The sequence below is a fragment of the Protomyctophum parallelum genome, assembly GCF_964188405.1.
Source record: "Protomyctophum parallelum genome assembly, chromosome: 14".
In the NCBI taxonomy this organism is placed as follows: domain Eukaryota; kingdom Metazoa; phylum Chordata; class Actinopteri; order Myctophiformes; family Myctophidae; genus Protomyctophum; species Protomyctophum parallelum.
The window spans coordinates 30,087,621-30,108,925 of record NC_139709.1 but is presented as its reverse complement, the minus strand read 5'-3'; the positions used below and the strand labels follow the sequence as shown (position 1 = coordinate 30,108,925).

The 21,305-nt window shown below is 40.9% G+C and overlaps 1 protein-coding gene across 2 annotated transcripts in view; it reads right to left on the bottom strand.

Moving 5' to 3' along the window:
* LOC310870929 (solute carrier family 12 member 7-like) overlaps window positions 1–21,305 on the bottom strand; it is a 52,242-nt gene that overhangs the window by 30,550 nt on the left and 387 nt on the right. For both annotated transcript variants that reach the window (XM_083782307.1, XM_083782308.1), the window contains exons 2-3: window positions 3,621–3,703; window positions 2,942–3,052 (exon numbers count right to left, since the gene is read on the bottom strand). In XM_083782307.1, coding sequence (XP_083638433.1) covers window positions 2,942–3,052; window positions 3,621–3,635 — 126 coding nt within the window. In that variant the 5' untranslated portion in view covers window positions 3,636–3,703. The remainder of the gene's footprint in view (window positions 1–2,941; window positions 3,053–3,620; window positions 3,704–21,305) is intronic.

The following is a 21,305-nucleotide window of genomic DNA, read 5'->3' as shown; positions in this document are numbered from 1 at the left end:
CTTTTATGCAACCACATTTAGAATTCTGGACTTTTACTTGTAACAGAGTATTTCTATATTACAGTATTGTTACTTAACTTTTTCCCACCCCTGCTCAAAGGTATTAGTTAGTGGTAGTGTCAGCTGGGCGGTTGGAGAGAACACAATGTTGGGATACAGTTTCATTCTTTTGGCTACTCTTCTTTCTATTTATAACATGGTCCAATTGGAACTCTGCTTTGAAGTTCTCTCTGTTGCAGTGTCAATCTTTTCAGAATAGTTTGACTTAGGTGACCTTCACACCAGAAAGCTTTACTGCGATTAAAACGAATCCTGCTGCACATTGTCGGAAAGTGTGCTTCATTTGGCAGGTGTGAAGCATCATTCGAATCCTGATGCGCATCAAAGAACCGCATTGTACTCAGAACAAAAACGGGGGTTTCGCTTCGCTTCCAATCGCACTTGATTACGATTCGGTGCAGGTGGGAATGCATTCCGCAGCAAATGAAGGAAATTAAGCAAACAATGTGGCGGGTCAGGAGCTAAACACAGTTGGAGACGGAGAAGGCATATTTTACGCAGCGCAAAGATGTCCCGTTACCGTGGATAGATGTGGTTGAATGAGACCGAAACCCTGGTCGAAATGAGGACGAGTACATTTATCAATTGCTTAAGGAAACACATAAAATCACTGCAGTGTAGCCTACAGAATATTCTGTAGTCTGTCTGTCTGTGCGTAAACATGGAGTGCTGTCACTGTGTGGGGAGTCGGGACTGGGGAGTAGGGACTTTCATCTCGATAAACTTGTAAACATTTTGTGCTGCTGTCTGTTCTCAGTGCGCTCCGCGCTGTGCCTCCATGCCCTAAAGAACAGTGTGTGGCTGCGTGCGTATAGTGAGAGCGTGAGAGAGAGAGGGGGGGGGGGGGGTCCAGTCCCAGACGGCACGACACATGCACGTTATGAGTATAATTTTAACACCATAGATTTCACTGTGTAGGCTATAGTTTATGAATGGAACACATTGATAAGGAAGGTCCCTTCTGCGTTTCCAATTGCTGCGGTTATACAGCGCAGTGTGAAGGCAAACTGCAGCGAATTAAATATGCAAGAATCCCAATTTCTCCGACCATTCGCATTGAGTCTACCGAAGTATTAGGTGGGAATGTGACCTTAGTCTTAGTCTTTTGAATAACACAACATTTAGTCTTAGTCCTATTTAATCTTCTGAAATTGTTTAGTCTTAGTCGACTAAATATCAACTAAATATCAATATCGTGTTTCCGGGGAAACACGTCGGAAAAACACGACCATGCTTAACGGTAATCTGGAAGTCTGGGTGAGGTCTGGTCAGGCTGGTTTCCCGTTACGATAAGCTTGAGTTACCAGAGTCACTTTACTTTACTTTATCTGTTCATTTCGACGTACGGGACAAGCATATTCATGAATATTACAAACAAATGCAACATAAATACACCGGAATTATCAAAGATGCTAAACTTCAACCGCAATTCCCACACAAAACATAAAAACTAAATTACGAGCCAAGGCATAAAAACCAAACATACAACCAAACATACAAGAAACAAAGTACAAGGTATAAAGTGCATCTATGTGGTTTAGCAGTTCCTGGTACTGTTCCTGATTTAGCTGAATAATGTCTCTTCTTCCTGCTTCTGGATGACCTCTGACCTGCCCCTGGGATATGCTAGTTTATATCCACGAGCAGTGGTGAAAAGTAACTACATGTAAGTAGATTTAAGTCCTGTACTTAAGTATAATTTTGAGGCATTTGTACTTTACTTGAATATTTCCAATTTCCAGTACTTTTACTTCACTACATCTCAGAGGCAAACTTTGCACTTTTACTCCACTACATTTATTTGAAAACTTTAGTTACTAGTTACTTTGTAGATTTAGATTTTGATTAGAAAACATGTCAGTCCTGGATACATTTCAGCCATTTGAAAATAGCCGATCTATACGTTCACAATGCGTTGCGATGTGACGCATTGTGAACTTGTAGATCGGCTATAATATCGGCTATATAATCAAAATATATATTGCAATATGAGTACTTTTACTTTTAGTACTTTAAGTACATTTTGAACTTTAGGGGGGGGGGGGATAAGGGGTTTAGCATGGACGAAAATAGAGCCCAATGTGTTTGTCTGTACCGTTTACATCTCTGACTAATGAAGTATTCAATCAATCAATCAATCAATCAATAGAAAATTCAAATGGACAAACCGGAGAGATTCTTATGGCCTTGGTGGAGGTCTGCAGCACTCTACAGCATTCTAGTTACAATGGCCTGTCTCAAACCTCAGACACAAACTCAAAGAAAGCAACAACAATTGATCCGAACCATGTGTTACTTACCTTTTTCGGCGTTTTATGACTCATGATGACAACCAGTGTTTGCTCTCTCTTCTTACATGGTTCCTCGATTAAGAGAACTGTGGAGCTCCCTCTGTCTCTCATCTCTCTCTCTCTCTCTCTCTCCCTCTCTCTGGCCTCCTCTCGCCCTCACTTAAGTAATAACGCACAGCTCTCACAGCCTCAATATATCACTTGTTTATCATGTGAAAAGTGTTGCTCCATATCTTCTTCACTGGCCACACAATGACTGAATGTCTAATTACTTCCTGGTCTTCAACAAGGAGACCGGTGTGCAGATGCAGTAACTTAGCGACTCCACTCAACCCCATTTAGACCTGAGGTTTAAAAGAATGGTTTAAGTGGTTTAACGCGTGTTAAACCACTTAAACCATTCTTTTAAACTTTAGCTCAAATATTAGCTTCTAGGGGGTCCCTAGAAGCACATATTTATAGATGGGGGTCCCAAATAACTATATTTGTGAATGTTCACCATGCCCGAAATAGGGGCGCCAATTCAAAGTGGTTAAAACCCACACATTCATCATCGTCCCCACTAGTCAAATAAAAAGATGACACCATACCTTGACAGTGTTGTCTGCTTCCTCACGGTCCCTGAAGCTTGGGGGAAGGTTGGTGTAGTTGGCCAACTTATTGAGAAGAGACGCTACCATGGGATTACTGTCAATCTCCTCCTACAAGAAGAATGCATGGAGGGATGGATTAGTAAATACATCACAATAATGCACGCACGCACGCACAGTCTCACACACACACACACACACACACACACACACACACACACACACACACACACACACACACACACACACACACACAAATGTACATGCATTTGTACACCAAAAACATACATCATAGGGAATGCAATCGAGGGATGCATTGGGCGAGAGAAGAATATTCTTTTCCGGCACCCCAGAGCTCCTATTTTTTAAGGAATCCCGGGAATGATTGTGTAAAGGACAACTTTGTTTTTTTTTCCAGCCACGGATCATGTTTTAGGTTGTTATTAGAGAAACTAAAAATACCGTCTTCAGAAGGCCTACGCGCCTGTTGTTCATATGCCTTATCTCTTAGGTGTGCGAAAGCTTTTTTTCTAAAGAAGAAAATCGAAGATTTCCCACAGGCAAGACCAAGTCGTCGCCACAGACACGTTTGTCCGCGTACGTCGGACGTGTTAACGACCCATGGGCTTCAGCTCTCGTCGTCAAGCGTTGCCGTCATACTACGGAGTCAGAGCCTTACCTCAAACAAGGCCATGTTTTTGCCATCGTAGTAGTGTCCTCTGTCATCGTCGATGAAAGGACTAGACTCTCTGTTGCTCTCATCTGTTAAAAGGGACAGTTGGACAGACAGACAGACAGACAGACAACAACAACAGATGTTGATGATAGTTACAGTGATAATAACAACGGGAGTTATTGCGACTATAGGTCTATGAAAACCTGCATCTCGCGTCCACCACGATTCATGACACGCTCCATATATGGCCAAAAACAGAGTTAATTCCATATGTTGATCTGACCTCATCAAACCCTGTACAGAAATGAATTCCTTATGTTGATCTGACCTCGTCAAACCCTTAGATCTCCATGTATGGAGCTGACCTGTTCTGACATTCCATATGTTGATTTGACCTCATCAAACCCTGTACACTCAAGACACACTCCATATATGGCACGTGTCATGGAGAAGACTGGATGATAACCTAGATCTGCATATATGGAGGAGCCGGCCAGCAACTCTACATCTGACCTCACGGATACCAGATGAATAGTTTAACTCCTGCTTCTTAACTGTGCCGCATTAAGAAGCTCTGTTGTTTCAGCGCGAGGTCGCTTCTCGCCCTCAGGGCGTCTTACTGGTAGTAGACAACAGAACAAGACAAACAGAGGGAAAATCCAAAAGACTGGCTCCATATACGCAGATCTAGGTGATGATCCAGTCTTCTCCATGTATGGCTATCCAGGGTTTGATGAGGTCAGTGTTGTGTTCTTCATATATGGAGCGTGTCGCAAGGAGTGAAGGACTGACGACCATATATGGTGGCGTGACGTGGTCTTACAACCATAAATGGAGGCGTGAGGGATCGACGGACGGACTGACAGGTTTTGCAGGTTTTCATAGTAATCTGCGACCGTAGGTCGCAATAATGTTCTAACAAAGTGAAATCACGATGTTAAAGATCCCCACAGCACTTGGGGGACAAGGAGTGAGCTTCAATTGGACTTATTTTACCCCTAGTACGAGTCAAAATGTGCAGTGTCACACTATGACTTCTCTTGTGAACGCGCTCTGACTTCTGTTGCGAAATCTACGGTAATTATTTTATTTTTGTTATTGTCTACATCACAGACAGACGACGTTTCGGCTATCCAGCCTTCATCAGTGTCACTCTATGCCTGTCCTTTTTGTATTCCTGCTAGGAACCTGAGACCTTACAGCGGTAGAAAGATACATGAAGCCCAATAGATTGTATTGTAGCTGTGCACGTGACACTTTTGCTTATACGCTGTATTAAAGTTTTTGAGCCTATATAAACGATTAATGTTTGTCTTTCCTAGACAGGTGACAGGTGGTGTCTCTACTTATTTAGCCCTAGGGCTAAAGTGTGTAATAGTATAATAAACTAGAACTGCACTCTGTCGAGTGCATACTTGCTTGTTGCACACTAGTAGGCCATAAATGGCCAACTAGTGCGCAAGCAGAGTGCGCAAGTACTTTTGACCGCTGTAAACTGTTAAATCTCAGTATCTCTGTGAAGGAACGTTTGAAATGTATAATCATTAGGTGTAACTATTTGCTACCTACCTACTTTATGCATATAAACACCTAGTATTATTAAGTATGGTTCAATTTTCTATCTATATAAGAAATACAGTTTTATCGATGTAGATATATTCTGGATCCCTTTTTAGTTTTTTAAAGAAAAATAAATCATTGATATGTGATGAAAAAAATAAGGTATATAAACTGAATTAAAATATGTTATACAGTATAATTATTCAGTAAACGGTGGAATCTCAATATCTCTGTGAAGGAACGTTTGAAATGTCTAATTATTAGGTGTAACTATTTGCTACCTATCTACTTTATGCATGTAAACACCTAGAATTATTAAGTATGGTTCAAGTTTCTATCTATTTCATCACATTGATATGTGATGAAAAAGAATGTATATAAACTGAATTAAAATATATTATACAGTATAATTATTGTATTACTTATTGTAAATTGTCAATTGTTTTAAATGTATTTCATCTTGGACTATAGTGATATTAATACTAAATCATGATCAGAGTAATATGTGTCTCTAACTTCAATTTCTGTAATAATACTTTCACATTTGTTAAAATATACATGATCTAAAATACTTCCGTAATCTGTACGTGACAGCCAACCCGCCATTTTATGTTTATGCAAGAAAAACAGCAAATCTGTGCCTGGTTTGCTGGGACCAGATTACACAAATGACCATATTTCTTACGTCATCATTGAGAGCTAGTCATACATATACACACCACATACTCTGGTCCCAGCAGATCAGGCACAATTTGCTATTTTATTTTTACTGATTATGTATATAGTATACGTATGACTAGCTCTCAATGATGACGTAAGAAATATGGTCATTTGTGTAATCTGGTCCCAGCAAAACAGGCACAGATGTTTTTTTGCATACACATCAAATGGCGGGTTGGCTGTCACGGTGAAAGAGACTGGGCGAAACTATTACTTGCGCGCTCTGCTTGCGCAAGCAATGAGCAAAACATTCATTATTATAGACATACATATATTACATAGTATTTATAATGATAAATGCATCTTTTTTATTAGGATTATATGGCCATATTATTGGGCTTGTTTTTCAATGGGAGATTTGATTTATTTCAAGAGTTGTCTTGTTTTTGGCTTGTTTGTGAAGGTGGGTTGGCTTATTTCTCTCACGAGAGTTGGCAACACTGGCTCTGACTGGTCAATACAGCTACTGCTGTTATTATCAGCCCTGAGGCTGATATGAAGAATAAAGAATCATCCTCTCTATCCTCTTATCACTCACCTAGGGAAAATAAAGGTTGGCTATGCGATTATTACCACATGAACCCCGGCAGTGTCTCTATCTGGGGCAAACATTTTAGCAACAATGGCAGATCTACGAGCCCACAATGTGTCACGCTGTGATGCATTGTGACCTTGTAGATCGGGTATTTTCGGGAAAGACATGATGAGTTGAGGGTGTTGAGGGAAGAAGGAGGGATGTCTGGTCAACTATTAGTATTTTAATAGATTGATTGGCACATACTGTAGGACAGGTTGTCACCTTGGTGACCAGGCACAGGAGAAAGCGCTCTAGCACTGACTCGCAGCCCTCTCAGATTACTACATGTCCAGCCCATTTTAGAATCCTGTGGTCAGCCATATACGTTATCTGGGATCTGGGTGTGCTCCTTTGAATATGGTGTCACATATCTGACATGAGATATGATTGATTTCTCTCACCAAAAATGCAGATGACTGAAGTGTGATGGCATCACTGGTAGGATGTAATCAAATGTGTGTTTCTTTTTCAAGCATGCATCCTAGTACTATTTTGCCGATTTTAGCATTCAGGGCTTCCTTTCACACACTCGCTGTAAAGTGTGAAAATTAGATTTGAACCCATTTTGGGGCGGGAACCCCTTTTGGTGTTTTAAGCATTATGTTAGAGGTCTTGTAGGTCTTGTAGGTTTTAATCATGAAAATGCGGCACAAATCTTTGAATATACTTTCAGAGTGAGCGTTTAAAACTCAAATCTTTGCTTCTGGGAGGTTCCTGGAACAACATATTTTCAAATGGGGGTCGGCGGCCAATTACATATAATTTCTTGGGTCCTTGACATGAAATATTGAGCACCACTGACATAGATTTAGAAGACATTTTTTAAATTTTAGTATAGTATATAAAGTATATCGAAAAATGTAAACAGCAACAATGACTTTGTATTGTATTGTTTTGCAAATAATCGATTGTATCAATACTTATGACTTAGTACTTAGTGCGTTGTATTTAGCAATTTTAAGAATTTCTTTTTAAAAGAGGGGCTTACAGTGCTACAGTAAGGCAGCTCTGTGACTGAAGTTTGATACAATGGGGGAGTTCTGCGTTTGACATTTCTAAACAAACCCTGTTACACAAAATGTGATGCAGGTTGACAGCGTGCCAGTAAGTCATGTGATGGGGGAGCAGAACGATGAGACATGGTTGCTTAACAAAAAGCAGTTCAAAGTGGTGAGTGGATGTCACACAAAATGGCCGTTTTCATCATTCATAAAGCAATGACGCAACAACCAATAACAGACACAAGGTGCTTTCCAAGACCAAAACTAAAACGTGTACAGTAAATGCTCTCAATGACGTGAAACCAGTGTGGCATCTTTGGTTAAAAAGACCCGTCCTCTTTTCTCAACTTAGAAAATCAGATTTACAGTTAGAGGTGCCTTGAAAAACGTTTGCAAAACCTCCCTTTCTTCCAAATGAAGTAGTTTTTTGCCAATTAATTCCTCTCCACACACATTTGCATGTCACTGCTGTTGTATTCTACCAATTCACCAATCACCTGCCAGTGAGGAGCCCCCACCGGGAGAACGTTGCATAGCCTTCGCCCTACTCCTCTAGCCAGAGGACTCAGAGGACTCTTTAAAGTCTATCTGTGTAGAGAAAAATATTAGCAATGAAAACTGCTTTTCTTTGTTTCATCTAAATATCCGCAGCCTAAATAATCCTAAAAATCATGCTAATCTGAATAACTATCTTGACATATTATCCATAAAATGTATTGTTGTTGGATTGACTGAAACATGGTTGGACAAAGACACGGTCCATAATGTTTTTATTTCTAATTATAATCACCACGCCAGCTATAGAACTGAGCGAGGCGGAGGTGGTGTGTCTCTCTTTATTAAAGAGGGCATTCAATTCTCTCCACGCAACGATCTGGTAGCTTTGATTGGAGATGAAGCTGAAGCTGTTTTTATAGAACTTATTGAGCCGTTCTTTAAAAAAAAGGTTATAGTGGGATGTATCTACAGACCTCCAAGTTCAAATACTAATTGCTTTATTGATTGTTTTTATAATACACTTGTCAAGATTATGAATGAGAATAAGACATGTTACATCATGGGTGACATAAATATAAATCTACACGGCAGTCAATCATCCCAATTTATTGAATTGATTAATGCCTCATCTTTCCGTCCTCTTATAACCAAGGCTACTAGAATTACGCCCATCAGTAAAACATTGATTGATAACATCTTCACAAACCAGGACAGTATTCTTGGGGTACCTGGCGTTTTGTGCTGCGACCTATCTGACCACCTTCCTGTGTTCTATCTCGTTCCACAATCCGTTAAAGTTGATCCTAACCCCCGCAAAGAATTCCTTTCACGAAATTTCAATGGTGGTAGAATTGGGAAGTTCAGCGATGAGTTATGCAAGGTAAATTGGGATGAGGTCATAAACGAACGTGAAACACAAACTGCATACAATATTTTCCATGGTATATTTTTTTAACATTTTGATGAGGCCTTCCCATTACAAAGGAAGACATATAAAGTTAGAAAACAGAATAATGCCTGGTTAACCACAGGCCTCAAGCGATCAATAACAAAACATAAACTCTATCACGATTACCTTACTAATCCCTCTCCGTTAAATCTGAAACGATACACAATATATAGAAATAAATTAAATCACCTGCTGAGGTTAGCCAAACGAAAATTCTATGATAATAGATTCTCCGATTCAGAGAATGATATGAAATCTACTTGGAAGATCATTAATGAACTCATAAATAAAAAAAGATAGTAGGTCCAATCTTCAAGCCGAATTTAAAATGGCTGACACTATTATTTCTGATTCCTCTGTAATAGCTAATGAATTTAATAATTTCTTCGTCAATATTGGTTCCCTAATACCCCGTTGTCTACCTCTGGGCTAAAATGTCCCCCTCATCCATTTGTACTTGATCCTATCACAGAGAAGGAACTAACCGATATTATAAATAAACTTAAAGAATGTGCATCTGGTTATGATGATCTCAAATCACAAATTCTGAAGAAATGCCTTCCATATATTTACAAACCACTCCTTCACATCTTAAACAGCTCCCTTGCGACAGGTATATTCCCGGAACAATTTAAATTGGCTAAAGTCATTCCACTATATAAAGCAGACGACCCCGCCATCTTTTCCAATTATAGACCCATTTCCATTCTCCCTTGCTTCTCCAAAGTACTGGAAAGGCTTGTTTATAACCGCTTGATCAAATACTTTAACGATAACAATCTACTTTATACCCTTTAGAGAAAAACACTCCACTTCAATGGCTCTCACTTGACACGGTCAATCACAGCATCTTACTACAGAAACTTTCACTTTATGGTCTAAATGGAATATCCTTGTCATGGTTTCAGAGTTACTTATCGGCAAGAAATCAGTTTGTAACATGGAACAACATCTCCTCGGATAGCAAACTGATTTCCCCAGGGATCAATACTTGGTCCCTTACTGTTCCTAATTTATATAAATGATCTATATTTGACTTCTCCCAAAGCATTTTTTGTTTTTTTCGCAGATGACTCCAATATTTTTTTGTCAGGTAAAGATGAACATAGTCTAAAATTGGAAATGAACTAGGAACTGTGCAAAATAGACACCTGGTTCAAGGCAAACAAATTATCCCTAAATGCAAAGAAAAGCTCATATATGATGGTTATGCCTCATAATCATTCAATCACATGCACCCGTCCCAATATCCAGATTGATAACAATATATTAGAAAGGGTCACCGTTACCAAATTTCTTGGAGTCCTAATTGATGAGAAACTCAGCTGGAAAAATCATATAGCCCTTATTTCTAACAAGATAAGTAAGAATATTGGAGTCATTCGCAGAATACGCCACCTTGTGTCTAGAAAAATCCTTATTAATTTATATTATACAATGATTTATCCATATATTTCATACTGTAACATGGTTTGGGCTAGTAATTTCATGACTAATCTTAATTGTATTTTTTTATTACAAAAACGTTTTATCAAAATGATTACTTTTTCTAGCAAATTCACCAGTTCCACTCCTCTGTTTCAGTCTTTGAAAATTCTTCCCATTTTTGATATAAACAAACTTCAAATATGCATTTTTTTATTTCAATCAATTCATAAAATACTCCCAGCCTGTTTTCAAAATGTATTCCATTTTAATAACGAAATCCACAATCATTACACCAGAGGATCCATTGATCTTCATTTTTTCATTATTATTATTATTTACAATCCTTAGGTTTACCAATATTATTCTTCATTTCTATTATTTAAGCTCAAATGTGTAGCTTCCATATGGGAAGGCCACTCGATAAGCCCCTTTGGGTTTTTTTGGCACTTCCAGCACATCATGCATGTAACGAATCTTGTTTCCTATTTGAAATATTTGATTTATGTATTTTATTTTATTTTATTTTACCATATTGTTGATATTATTTTACATGTGCAAATAAACTAAACTAAACTATAAACTAGCCCAACACTCCCTGCTGACAGGTGCATGGGTGGGCAGTTATTAGAGTTTGTTTGGTTGTATTTGTTGTTGTGAAAACCTGTGCAGCCTCTAACGGCATGGGGCAGGGTGTTAAGGTGTGGCAACGAGGACTAGGTTTTATAGCTACATTAATAAGTGATTAACCCCTGCACAGCTCTATAAGCCGACTAATAACACAGAGACTTTCTATCTCTCTCTCTCTCTGTCTCTCTCTCTCTCTCTCTGACTCTCTCTCCCTGTCTCTCTCTCTCCCTCTGTGTGTCTCTCTCTCTCCCTCTGTGTGTCTCTCTCGCTCTCTCTCTCTCTCTCTCTCTCTCTCCCCTCTGTCTCTCTCTCTCTCATACACCCACACATGCATGCACGCACGGATGCACGCACACTATGACAAGCATGAAAATACAACTGAATAATAACCTAGCTTACATACTGTACACTGACCCATCGATGCGTGCGTGTGCAGCTGTGCTCGCGTGCACGCACAGGCACACACACACATATATAAATCTGCAAAAATGGGAATGGGAGATACATCAATGTATTTCTGGAATGCAAAGCATGCAGTGAACTTTAACAGAGAGAGAGAGAGAGAGAGAGAGAGAGAGAGAGAGAGAGAGAGAGAGAGAGAGAGAGAGAGAGAGAGAGAGAGAGAGAGAGAGAGAGAGAGAGAGAGAGAGAGAGAGAGAGAGAGAGAGAGAGAGAGAGAGAGAGAGAGAGAGAGAGAGAGAGAGAGAGAGAGAGAGAGAGAGAGAGAGAGAGAGAGAGAGAGAGAGAGAGAGAGAGAGAGAGAGTGAGAGAGTTGAACTCACCAGAGCATGGTTGGGTGGTCTCCATGTCGTCAGGTGGAAGGAGGGTCAGGTTTGTGGGACCCTCATTCAACATGAAGACAGTCGACAGTAGCAACAAAAACTTTCTCGCCCACACACACAGAGACACGCGTCTTCCCCCGACTGAATGACTCAACAGAGCGATGTGTCATCAACAATAAATCTCTGCTGATCCATTTACCTGACTGAATGACTGCCTGTCTGTCTGTTAGTACACCTGACTCTCTGTTTGCTCTCTGCCACTTGACCCTGTCTGTCTGTCTGTCTGTCTCTCCTCGTCTCTACCTTACACTGTCACTCCCTCTCATATATTTTCTCTCTCCTGCAATACAATCCACAGTAGCTCCAGTCTCTAGGCTCAGCCCTATATACGACAATGTCACAGCACTGCTGATAGGGCCAAAAAGACGCATGCAAAGTTGCACACACGCACACACATACAAAAAGATACATAGCGAAACAACTGATCTCTGACTTAACATCACTTGAGCGGTTATACGCAAATTCACGTTTAGTTTCCACTTATAGCTATTGTAGTCTACGTGCCATAGAGCCCCATTGTGAACCCACATCATGAAAACCCCCTAGTTTGACACATCACATGCTACTTAAAGCATGATGAAACTTTTTCCCCCACCTGTTAAACAGAAACACAGTGCAGTTGCCAGAGATATGGGGACAATTGAAAGAATAAAAAACCGTGGGCGCATCCCGGCAGATTTATTTATTTTAATCTGAAAAAATAAATAAAAAAACGCAACTTTAAGTCTTGGCACAGGTAGTGTATGCTGCTTAAAACGTAACCAATTATAAAAATTGCTCAACATATGCAAGTTAGCATCCGGCAGTTTCTACATGCTGGGGACCCATACTAAACATTTATATTTTATAACATCAGTTTCTACATGCTGGGGACCCATACTCAACATTTATAACATAAAATGTTGGTGTACTCAACATGCCTGGGTTCACATTGGACTATTGAGCGGACAAAACCTATGATCATGTAAACAACATTGTTATAGCTAAGCAGCCTGGTAAAATACATCATTAAATAATACCAAAGAAAACATCTAAGAAGACACTTGTAGAATTGACCTCCGGGTCTCAATGGGTTAAGTATGGGAGATTCAAGGTATTGCTAAGCTTATTATGACACATTCTAATGCAATACTAATGTTGGCCACGAGAAGGCAGCATTTGACAATAGACAAAACCCTTGTGGGATTTCTGCTGCAAGGCAGCAAAGGATTAGGGGGTGTGTCTGCACTTAGTGCACTCGGCAGGTAAGTTCAATTTAAGACTTTTTTTTACACCTAATTAAATGTAAGACCCAACCTTCAGGACATTACAGAGTTATGGTACATGTTTTGACCACTTAGGCTTTTCTCAAGCCATTCATCATTTACCTTGTATTTACCCAGCTTGGCTATTACAGAGAATGCAGATTGGTCCAGAGGCGTATCTACAATAATAAGGCGAGGGCAGGCGTCCGTCCGCCTGCCCAAATCCATTTCTGGCCTGGCCAAAATCCATAAAATGAGAAAAGAGAGAGGACAAAAACAAGACCTAAGAACTATTAGTGGACAGCTGATTGGCCGTTGTGGTAGAGCGTGACCCTCAATCACCCATTGGAATGTAAATGCAAGCCTTTCAGCCTTTGTATCCTACTCGTCTGGCAGGTATATCTCTTTGGTCCTTGTCCCATAGGAGCTACCAGTGGTGGAACAAGTACTCAAATGTTTTACTTAAGTAAAAGTATCAATACTGCAATATAGAAACACTCCGTTACAAGTAAAAATCTACAACCAAAAATGTACCCAAAGTACCAAAAGTAGAAAGAACCCATTGTGCAGAATGTCCCATTTCAAGTTTAAATAAAATTAAAATAGCCAATCTACAAGCTCACTATGTGTCGTGATGCAACGCATCGTCAGCTTGTATATCTGGTGCATTTTTTTATATAGTGCCTTTATCCAAGGCGTTTTACATAGATTGTGCATCAATTCACCCATTCACATACACCGATGGCGGCGGAAACCATGCAAGGCACCAACCAGCACATCAGGAGCAATTAGGCGTTCAGTGTCTTGCTCAAGGACACTTCGACACTAACTCTGGGGGAGCCCGGGTTTGAACTGGCAACCTTGCTTCCCAGTTCGAAACCATCCAGTGGTTAATGTACGGTATATGTTGTAATAATAATCCAAATCTACAAAGTAACTAGTAACTAAAGTTTTCAAATAAATGTAGTGGAGTAAAAATACAATATTTGCCTCTGGGTAGAAGTAAAAGTATTGGAAATTGGAAATACTCAAGTAAGGTACAAATACCTCCAAACTTAAGTACAGTACTTAGTTACTTTCCACCACTGAGAGCTACACAATATCTGGAGAGGGCAGTTTTTCTACTTAACCATAGTGTTTCCAGTGTTAAAATTAACTAAGCTAAAGAGGATAGAGCCATCTCTGCATCTCTCTTCCCTTACACATAGTTGCACATGGCATGCACAGTAGCAACTGCAAAGCAAAATATGACACATAACGATGGCGGCCGCCCTATGCAGAAGAAACACATGGTATCCAAAAAACATCTAAAGTCTGAGGCCATTTTACCCTCAACATGTTAAAGAAAAGTATTAACTGCAGTATTTGTATTTTGTACGATGGAGCTTCAATTGTGCATCTATCTATTAATGCACCAAGTCTCTGTGTGCACGTGTGTACAACTACATACACGTGTACGTACGTCTGAAATCCACATAACCTGTTCGCCACACTGACTTCAAATTCGACACATGCGTTCCACACCCCCACAGGGAGTGCAGCGCCCGCTGTCAAGTCCGTCGGATAGCCAGTTTAGAAATACTATTAACATTGAGTGACTGCAGTTTCTTCCAGCCGTGAAATGTCCCTTTAATCCTTTAAATAATCGGCCAATTACAAAGTTGCTCACCCAGCACATACGCCCTATATCATCATCATCATTTTTCGAAGACATTTTTAGAATCTGATCTCAGGTCAAAATGGGTTAATATGCATTTGGCCGCAGACCCCCACCCCATCTGAAAATATTTAGTGTCACCCAATACAAGATTGTGTGTTGTTAAGGTGCCTGGACTGCTAAGCCAGGCTGTAGTAGTTTGTATGTGTGTAATAATGTGTTTCTAGATATTTTAGTCATGACGCCATGTTCATGACCAAAATTTGTCATGAAAATGTTGTCTCACTTCCTTCCTAGACTACATGTTTTCTCAGTAAGACAGCCCACATGGGGTGTCTGTCTCCCAACCACAAGGTAGGAATTCAACAAACCCTAGTCAAACACACAGACTTAATTCGTTTTCAAATGCAAATTTAAAATTGTGCTACTGTTATCTACTACAGTACAAATACTATTAGCATTGAGTGATTGCAGTTTCTTCCAGTCGTGAAATTGCCCTTTAATGAAATGCCACCCCCGTAATTTCCGCAAATATGATGACGTGATAGAAAGATGGCCGCTGTGTGAATAATAGTCAAACTGGCGTGGCTCCCCAAGGTTTTGCTTGCCGTGTGTGGGTTAACAGTTCAACGATGCGAGGCTCGGAGAGTGTCTACACAGGGTTTGGCCAGTATCATGCTGGTTCCACTGTGCCCCCCCCAAGACTGATAATATCAGTATATTAATATATATATATATATATATATATATATATATATATATATATATATATATATATATAATATTATATGTCTTTACATTGTTATGGGGCCACTTGTTTTTGAATTATCATTTCAATTTCTTTTCAATTTTTATTTTTATTTTTATTGTCTCCACCAGGCCGAAGGCATGTGGGGAGAGTATGTTTTGCACTCCGTCCGTCCGTGTGTCCGTCCGTCCGTCCGTGTGTGTGTGTGTGTGTGTGTCCGTCCGTTAGCAGCTAATCTCGGCCACCGTTAACCCGGTCGATGCCAAATTTTGCACACACACTCCCTGGATGCCAACGATGAACCTCTGCCCCAAACTTTCCAGAACGGCCTGTTATAGCGCCACCAGGAGGCCGCTTTGTGCAAAACAACTTTTTGCACAGTACACCTACAGATTTTGTCCAAACATCACGCAAATTGGTACAGTCTCTCTACAGCCATTCAACGAAACCGGTCTTTCAGATTTCTCAGACTCCATCCTGATTGGTTAACATTGGCTTCCAAAGTTCACAGGAGTGCTCAGTTTCAAACAAAATGCTGCAAATCATGAACACATCGCGTGATTTCCTTGAAATTGTGCACGCACATTCCCACTAGGCCGAGGACGAAATGCCACATGAACAATTTCAACTCAGCCTCAAGGTGGCGCTATAACTGGCCGAAAAGTGTTTTTACCTCTAACTGCACGAATATGTGGATCACTTTGTATGCCAACTCCCTAGAGGCCAAGGAAAAACCTTTGTCTGGAATTTTTCACATCTGCTCTTTATAGCGCCACCAGGAGGCCCACATTATGTAAAACACATTTTCTATTATTACTCCTTCAGATTTTATCCAAATTTCACGCAAATCGGTACACATGATCTCCATAGTCATGTGATCAACACAGGTTTGTTTGATTTCTCATATTCCATCCTGATTGGCCACGATTGGCTCCTACAGTTTTCAGGAGTAGCCCGCTTTGTACAAATCGCCACAACTCCTCAACGCAGCGTCCGATTGCGATGAAACTGTGCACGCATATCCCCACTAGGCTGAGGAAGAAATCCTGGTGGAGACCTGTGCCCAGAAGGGCACTTTTTCTAGTTATTAGTAATTTCATGAAGAAATAAAAATAAAAAATCTGAGAAATCCCATAAATTAGAACAAATATTTAAGGAATCGTGAAAATAGCCGATCTACATGAAGCTCACAACGTGGTGCGAAGCAGCACGGCATGAGTGGGCAGTTAAAACCCATTCTGGGCGGGAACCCCTTTTGGTGTTAGCATTATGTAATGCTTTAGCCATTGAAAAATAGCAGATCTACAAGCTCATAGCGCGCCACTCGGTGGCGCGCTACGAGCTTGTAGGTCTGCTATTTTAGAAAAATCGAAGAACGACTGACATAGAAACATAGCTTTTTCAGAAAACTGTAGAGGTGGAAACACGTTGAAACCCGAGTCGAGAGGGTGTTTTGGAAAACGGCTGTACTGGTACAGTGCATCTTGCCATATCAGCATGTGTTCTACTACCCAAATGACATTGGCAACTAACTTCCCCCACCTTATCTGCAGTGAGTTGGTCCCAACTAAAGTAACAATCGCACACAGCAGTTAAAGAACTGATAAGAGTAAGACCGTTTCTGTTAAGCTACTGTACTGTTTTTGTCTTTCTTCACTGTGGTAGTGTGAAGGGAGACTTTACAGTCAATTTGCACTGAGGAAAGTCCAACATACTTGTACTTTTGCACTCTGTACAGCCCCCAGTAACTATCAAATAGATTCTAGTTAAAGGACCACTTCACCACTTTTCAACCCATCTTCATATAATCACTAATGTTGATGATAAAATACCAATTTTCTTGGGCAGTTCAGAAACCTGTTCATATCATCGTTAGGCAGATTCTTTCACCCGCTATCCATTATGCAGACACCAGTATTTGCGCCTAGAGGTGTGGTCATGGGCGTGTTGGCACGCTTTCCCCAAAAATGTGCGTGTGGTCACACACATTTGGGAAGGCGTATAGTGGAGTTTAAAAGCACCTGTAAGCCGTAAGCTGTAATGCCAAATTAGTTTGGTATAGGTACTGGGTGCAGCACAAGTGAGACTTCAAGGCAGCAATGCATCACTCTTCCATGGGCTATGAGCATAGACCGTATTAAAGGCTATTTGTTGTAGCCAAACGTACAGCCAGTTATGGCATCAATGGTGTTACTGTTTTGTCACCATTCTAAAGTGGTAACATTACTAAAAATGACACAGCAGCACTACTACATTCTGGTCAGCACTCTTTTCTGCCTTATCTCTAAACTTAATTGCCATTTTTAAGTGGTGCAACCACTTCCTTAAGTGACTATGTGTGTGTGTGTGTGGGTGGGTGGCTGTGTGGGTGGCTGGGTATGAGCACGAAAACAGCATGGTTGTTTTTCACCACCTGTGCGCAACCTAACACACACACAAACACACACACACACACACACACACACACATATTAACTGTTTATAAGGTGATTTCGGGTGTGCCAGTACAGTACAGTACAGTGGAGGGTACAGTAGAGGGACCCCCACACGGTAACTCTGTCATTTCTCAACCATTTCGGACGCGGGGTGGCTCGCCGGAATCGGGCCGGCACCCTGGGTGCTTTCATGTGGGTCTGGAACTCCCCCCCCCGGGGACCCCCACACGGAGTTGCACCACTTACTTCACACGGGTGTGATTTTTTACCATTTAAAAACATTTTAAAGCCAATAGCCAATCTACATCGACACGTTGTGAGCTTGTAGATGAGCTATTTGAACTTTTTTCAAATGTTTTAAAATAGTAAGAAAATCACACCCGTGTGAAGTGAGGGTCTTATCATCATACATTATCTCATTCTGGCCAATCACAATTTGCCTCCTCACTTTTCTGCCCTATATATGCAAATAATAATAATATATTATAATTTGCAAATATGTCTTCCTGCTGTATTCCCGGCATCTTCCTGAAAGCTGAAAGCCTTTGAGTCAAAAAGCCAAAATCAGTCTTATCGTCTTATTATCATACAACAGCCACCGGCGTAGCTTAAGAGGTCCAAGTATTGTATTGCGCAATGTCTGACATCCTGACGTCCTTTTCCGTGCTCACTTTTGTGTTTACACAAACCCGGAAAGCATGGGCATAGGAGGGGCCCTCAAAAATGGCAAATACGTTTATTGATAAGGGGTAATAAGGGGAGGCGCAAGAGATAGCTGTAATAGTTAAATGCAAATACTTCCACATTTGCTGGAGCCTGGATTCTGCCCTGTAACATTCCAACAGGCTATAAATGCATTTCTGTGTCAACAGACCACTAAACATTATAAGTATCTACTACTGATTTACTGCCTGTTAATACTTGACGAAGAGAAGAGAAGAGAAGAGAAGAGAAGAGAAGAGAAGAGAAGAGAAGAGAAGAGAAGAGAATGGTGTCCATTGATCAGAATGGTAGATTCCTTTTAATCAGCTACTCCTGTATAGAAACAGGTCAAACAGAGTGCAAATCAGAGCACAAAAGAACACAACCCAACATAAAATGCTTCCTGTCCTGAGGTGTGTGTGTGCGTGCGTGGTGTGTGGTGTGTGTGGTAGTGGGGGCAGGAAGTGGTGTTGTCTACATCAGTGCTTCCCAAACCTTTTAGCCCGTGACCCAAAAGAGAAATTAGACATTCCCCCAGGACCCAACTTAGTGAAAATAGCAGATCTACAAGCTCTGTAAGCTTGTAGATTTTTCTGACTGGGACCAGAAGGAAAACAACTAGCATAAACACAACAGTTTTTACAAAATCTCATTGCTAATAATAATAATTAAAAAACTAAAAAGGTAGGGGGGAAAAAACTAAGGGACCCACAAATATATATCAGCGACCCACAAATGGGTCCCGACCCACTGCTTGGGAAACAGTGGTCTCTACATCATTGTCGTAGATCGGCAGAAACCAAAAGATCACTCATATTGTGTCACCTGCCGCCTCATATACCCATCAGCCACATGGACACGCAGATGAACGCGGACCAAGACAACCAACCACAAATTATAGGCCTATAACTCATTACAGGCAGGATGTATTCACTGTCCTTATGCCTCAAATATCAACGTTGGATATTTGGCATTCTTCAACTTCAGTGACTCTAGTCTTCGACTAAAGAGGTCCTTTGCCCACCAATCGACTTTGAGGCTTAATCAGGAGTTGTAGCCAGGGGTAAGCTCAGCTGAGTGGTGAACATTGCTCTTGTCTCAATGTCTTAATGTATGTCATATTGTTCTGTTCTTTGTGCCGTGTCAAATGTGTTTGTCCATACATGGCTGCTGGGTCGCAAGACAAATTTCAATGTGAACTGACAATAAAGTACTACATCATATCATATCAATCACTTTCTTTTTTTAAAGATGTATTTGTCATTAAGGCAAAAAACCGATGAATTACAGCATCCTGGTGGAAACCCCTCAAGTCTATCTCATTCATCCGCTTTTCAGGAACACAGGAAGCTGGCTTGTTTTCTCAAGTATTTTCTTTTCATATACATTACACACTTTATCAATTTCCCTTTCAAAATAATGACAAATAATCGTTTTTCTTCTTTCATTTTTTATCCCACGATTTTGTAACCCTTTTGTCACCCCTGTGTAAATTATCGAATGTGATCCTGGGCTCTACACACCCTCCGCCAACCTGGTCCCCATATATGGGGGACAAGGGGAGAGCAACGGACTTGAACTAATGTTTCCTTCATGCATGAGGAGTCCAAGTTGCTCCTTTACACCTGACAGGGGGGAGTTTCCCTGGTTGGACGTAGCACGTGGAAGGAACACGTTATTCCAACCAGTTCCTTTCCCCTCCATCAGGCAGTTTAGAGACCAGGATTACTGCATGTTTTTTGTGAGGGTCAGGGTACCTACCCTAGGGGACACGGGGAGAACATGCAAACTCGACACAGAAAGGCCCTTTCGCCAACCCCGCCTCGGGTATGGGCTATGGGCCCTGATGACACGGAGGAGAGAACACGCCACCAGCACCCCAGGACCTTCTAGCTGTGAGGCGACAGCACTACCGACTGTGCCACCGTGCCCCCTATAATAATTGCTTTTCTTAAACAAATCAATACATATTTTTAACCAGAGGCGTGCATTTTTAACTATGACAATACTCTAAGCAGCAGTAGGCTGACCCAGGTTGATAACACAACTTGTATCTTATGATTGTATATGAGGGAGTTCAACAAACCATGAGCAACCCAGATTCGGCTCAAACAAGGGGTTAAATTAATTATTTTGCCTATGCTACTAAATGTGGAACGCCCTACCAACAGCCATTAAGACATGTGAATTCCTAGACTCCTTCAAAACCCTTACGGGCACTTACGGGCGGGTGCAATTCGGAACTGGCACCTGTAAAAAAGTTAAAGCCCCCCCTATTTTTCCATAATGTACACGTTTTCCCCCCCTTTTTCAGCGGTGCCTCTGCTCCATTACACAGCTATGTGTGTCCCTATGTCTGTCCCGGTTTCCCTGTGTCTGTCTGTCCGAGCACGGAAAGCTGCAACACGGTAACTCTGTCACTTCTCGACCATATGGGACACGGGAAGGCTCGCTGAAATCGGGCCGGCCGGCCCCCTGGGCGCATGCGTTCCTGGGGGTCTTTAACTATATATACGATGATTTCCTTTTTTTCATAGAAGTGTATATTTGTACGTCTTTAAATGTTCTGAATTGAAAATGAAGGACCCTGATGTAAACAAGTATTTTCCTGGTTATATCCTCACAGTAGCAGTTTCTGTATTGCCCTGTTCTTTTCTTTTGAACCGTTACCCATTCTACAAACTGTGAAGTGAATACAATT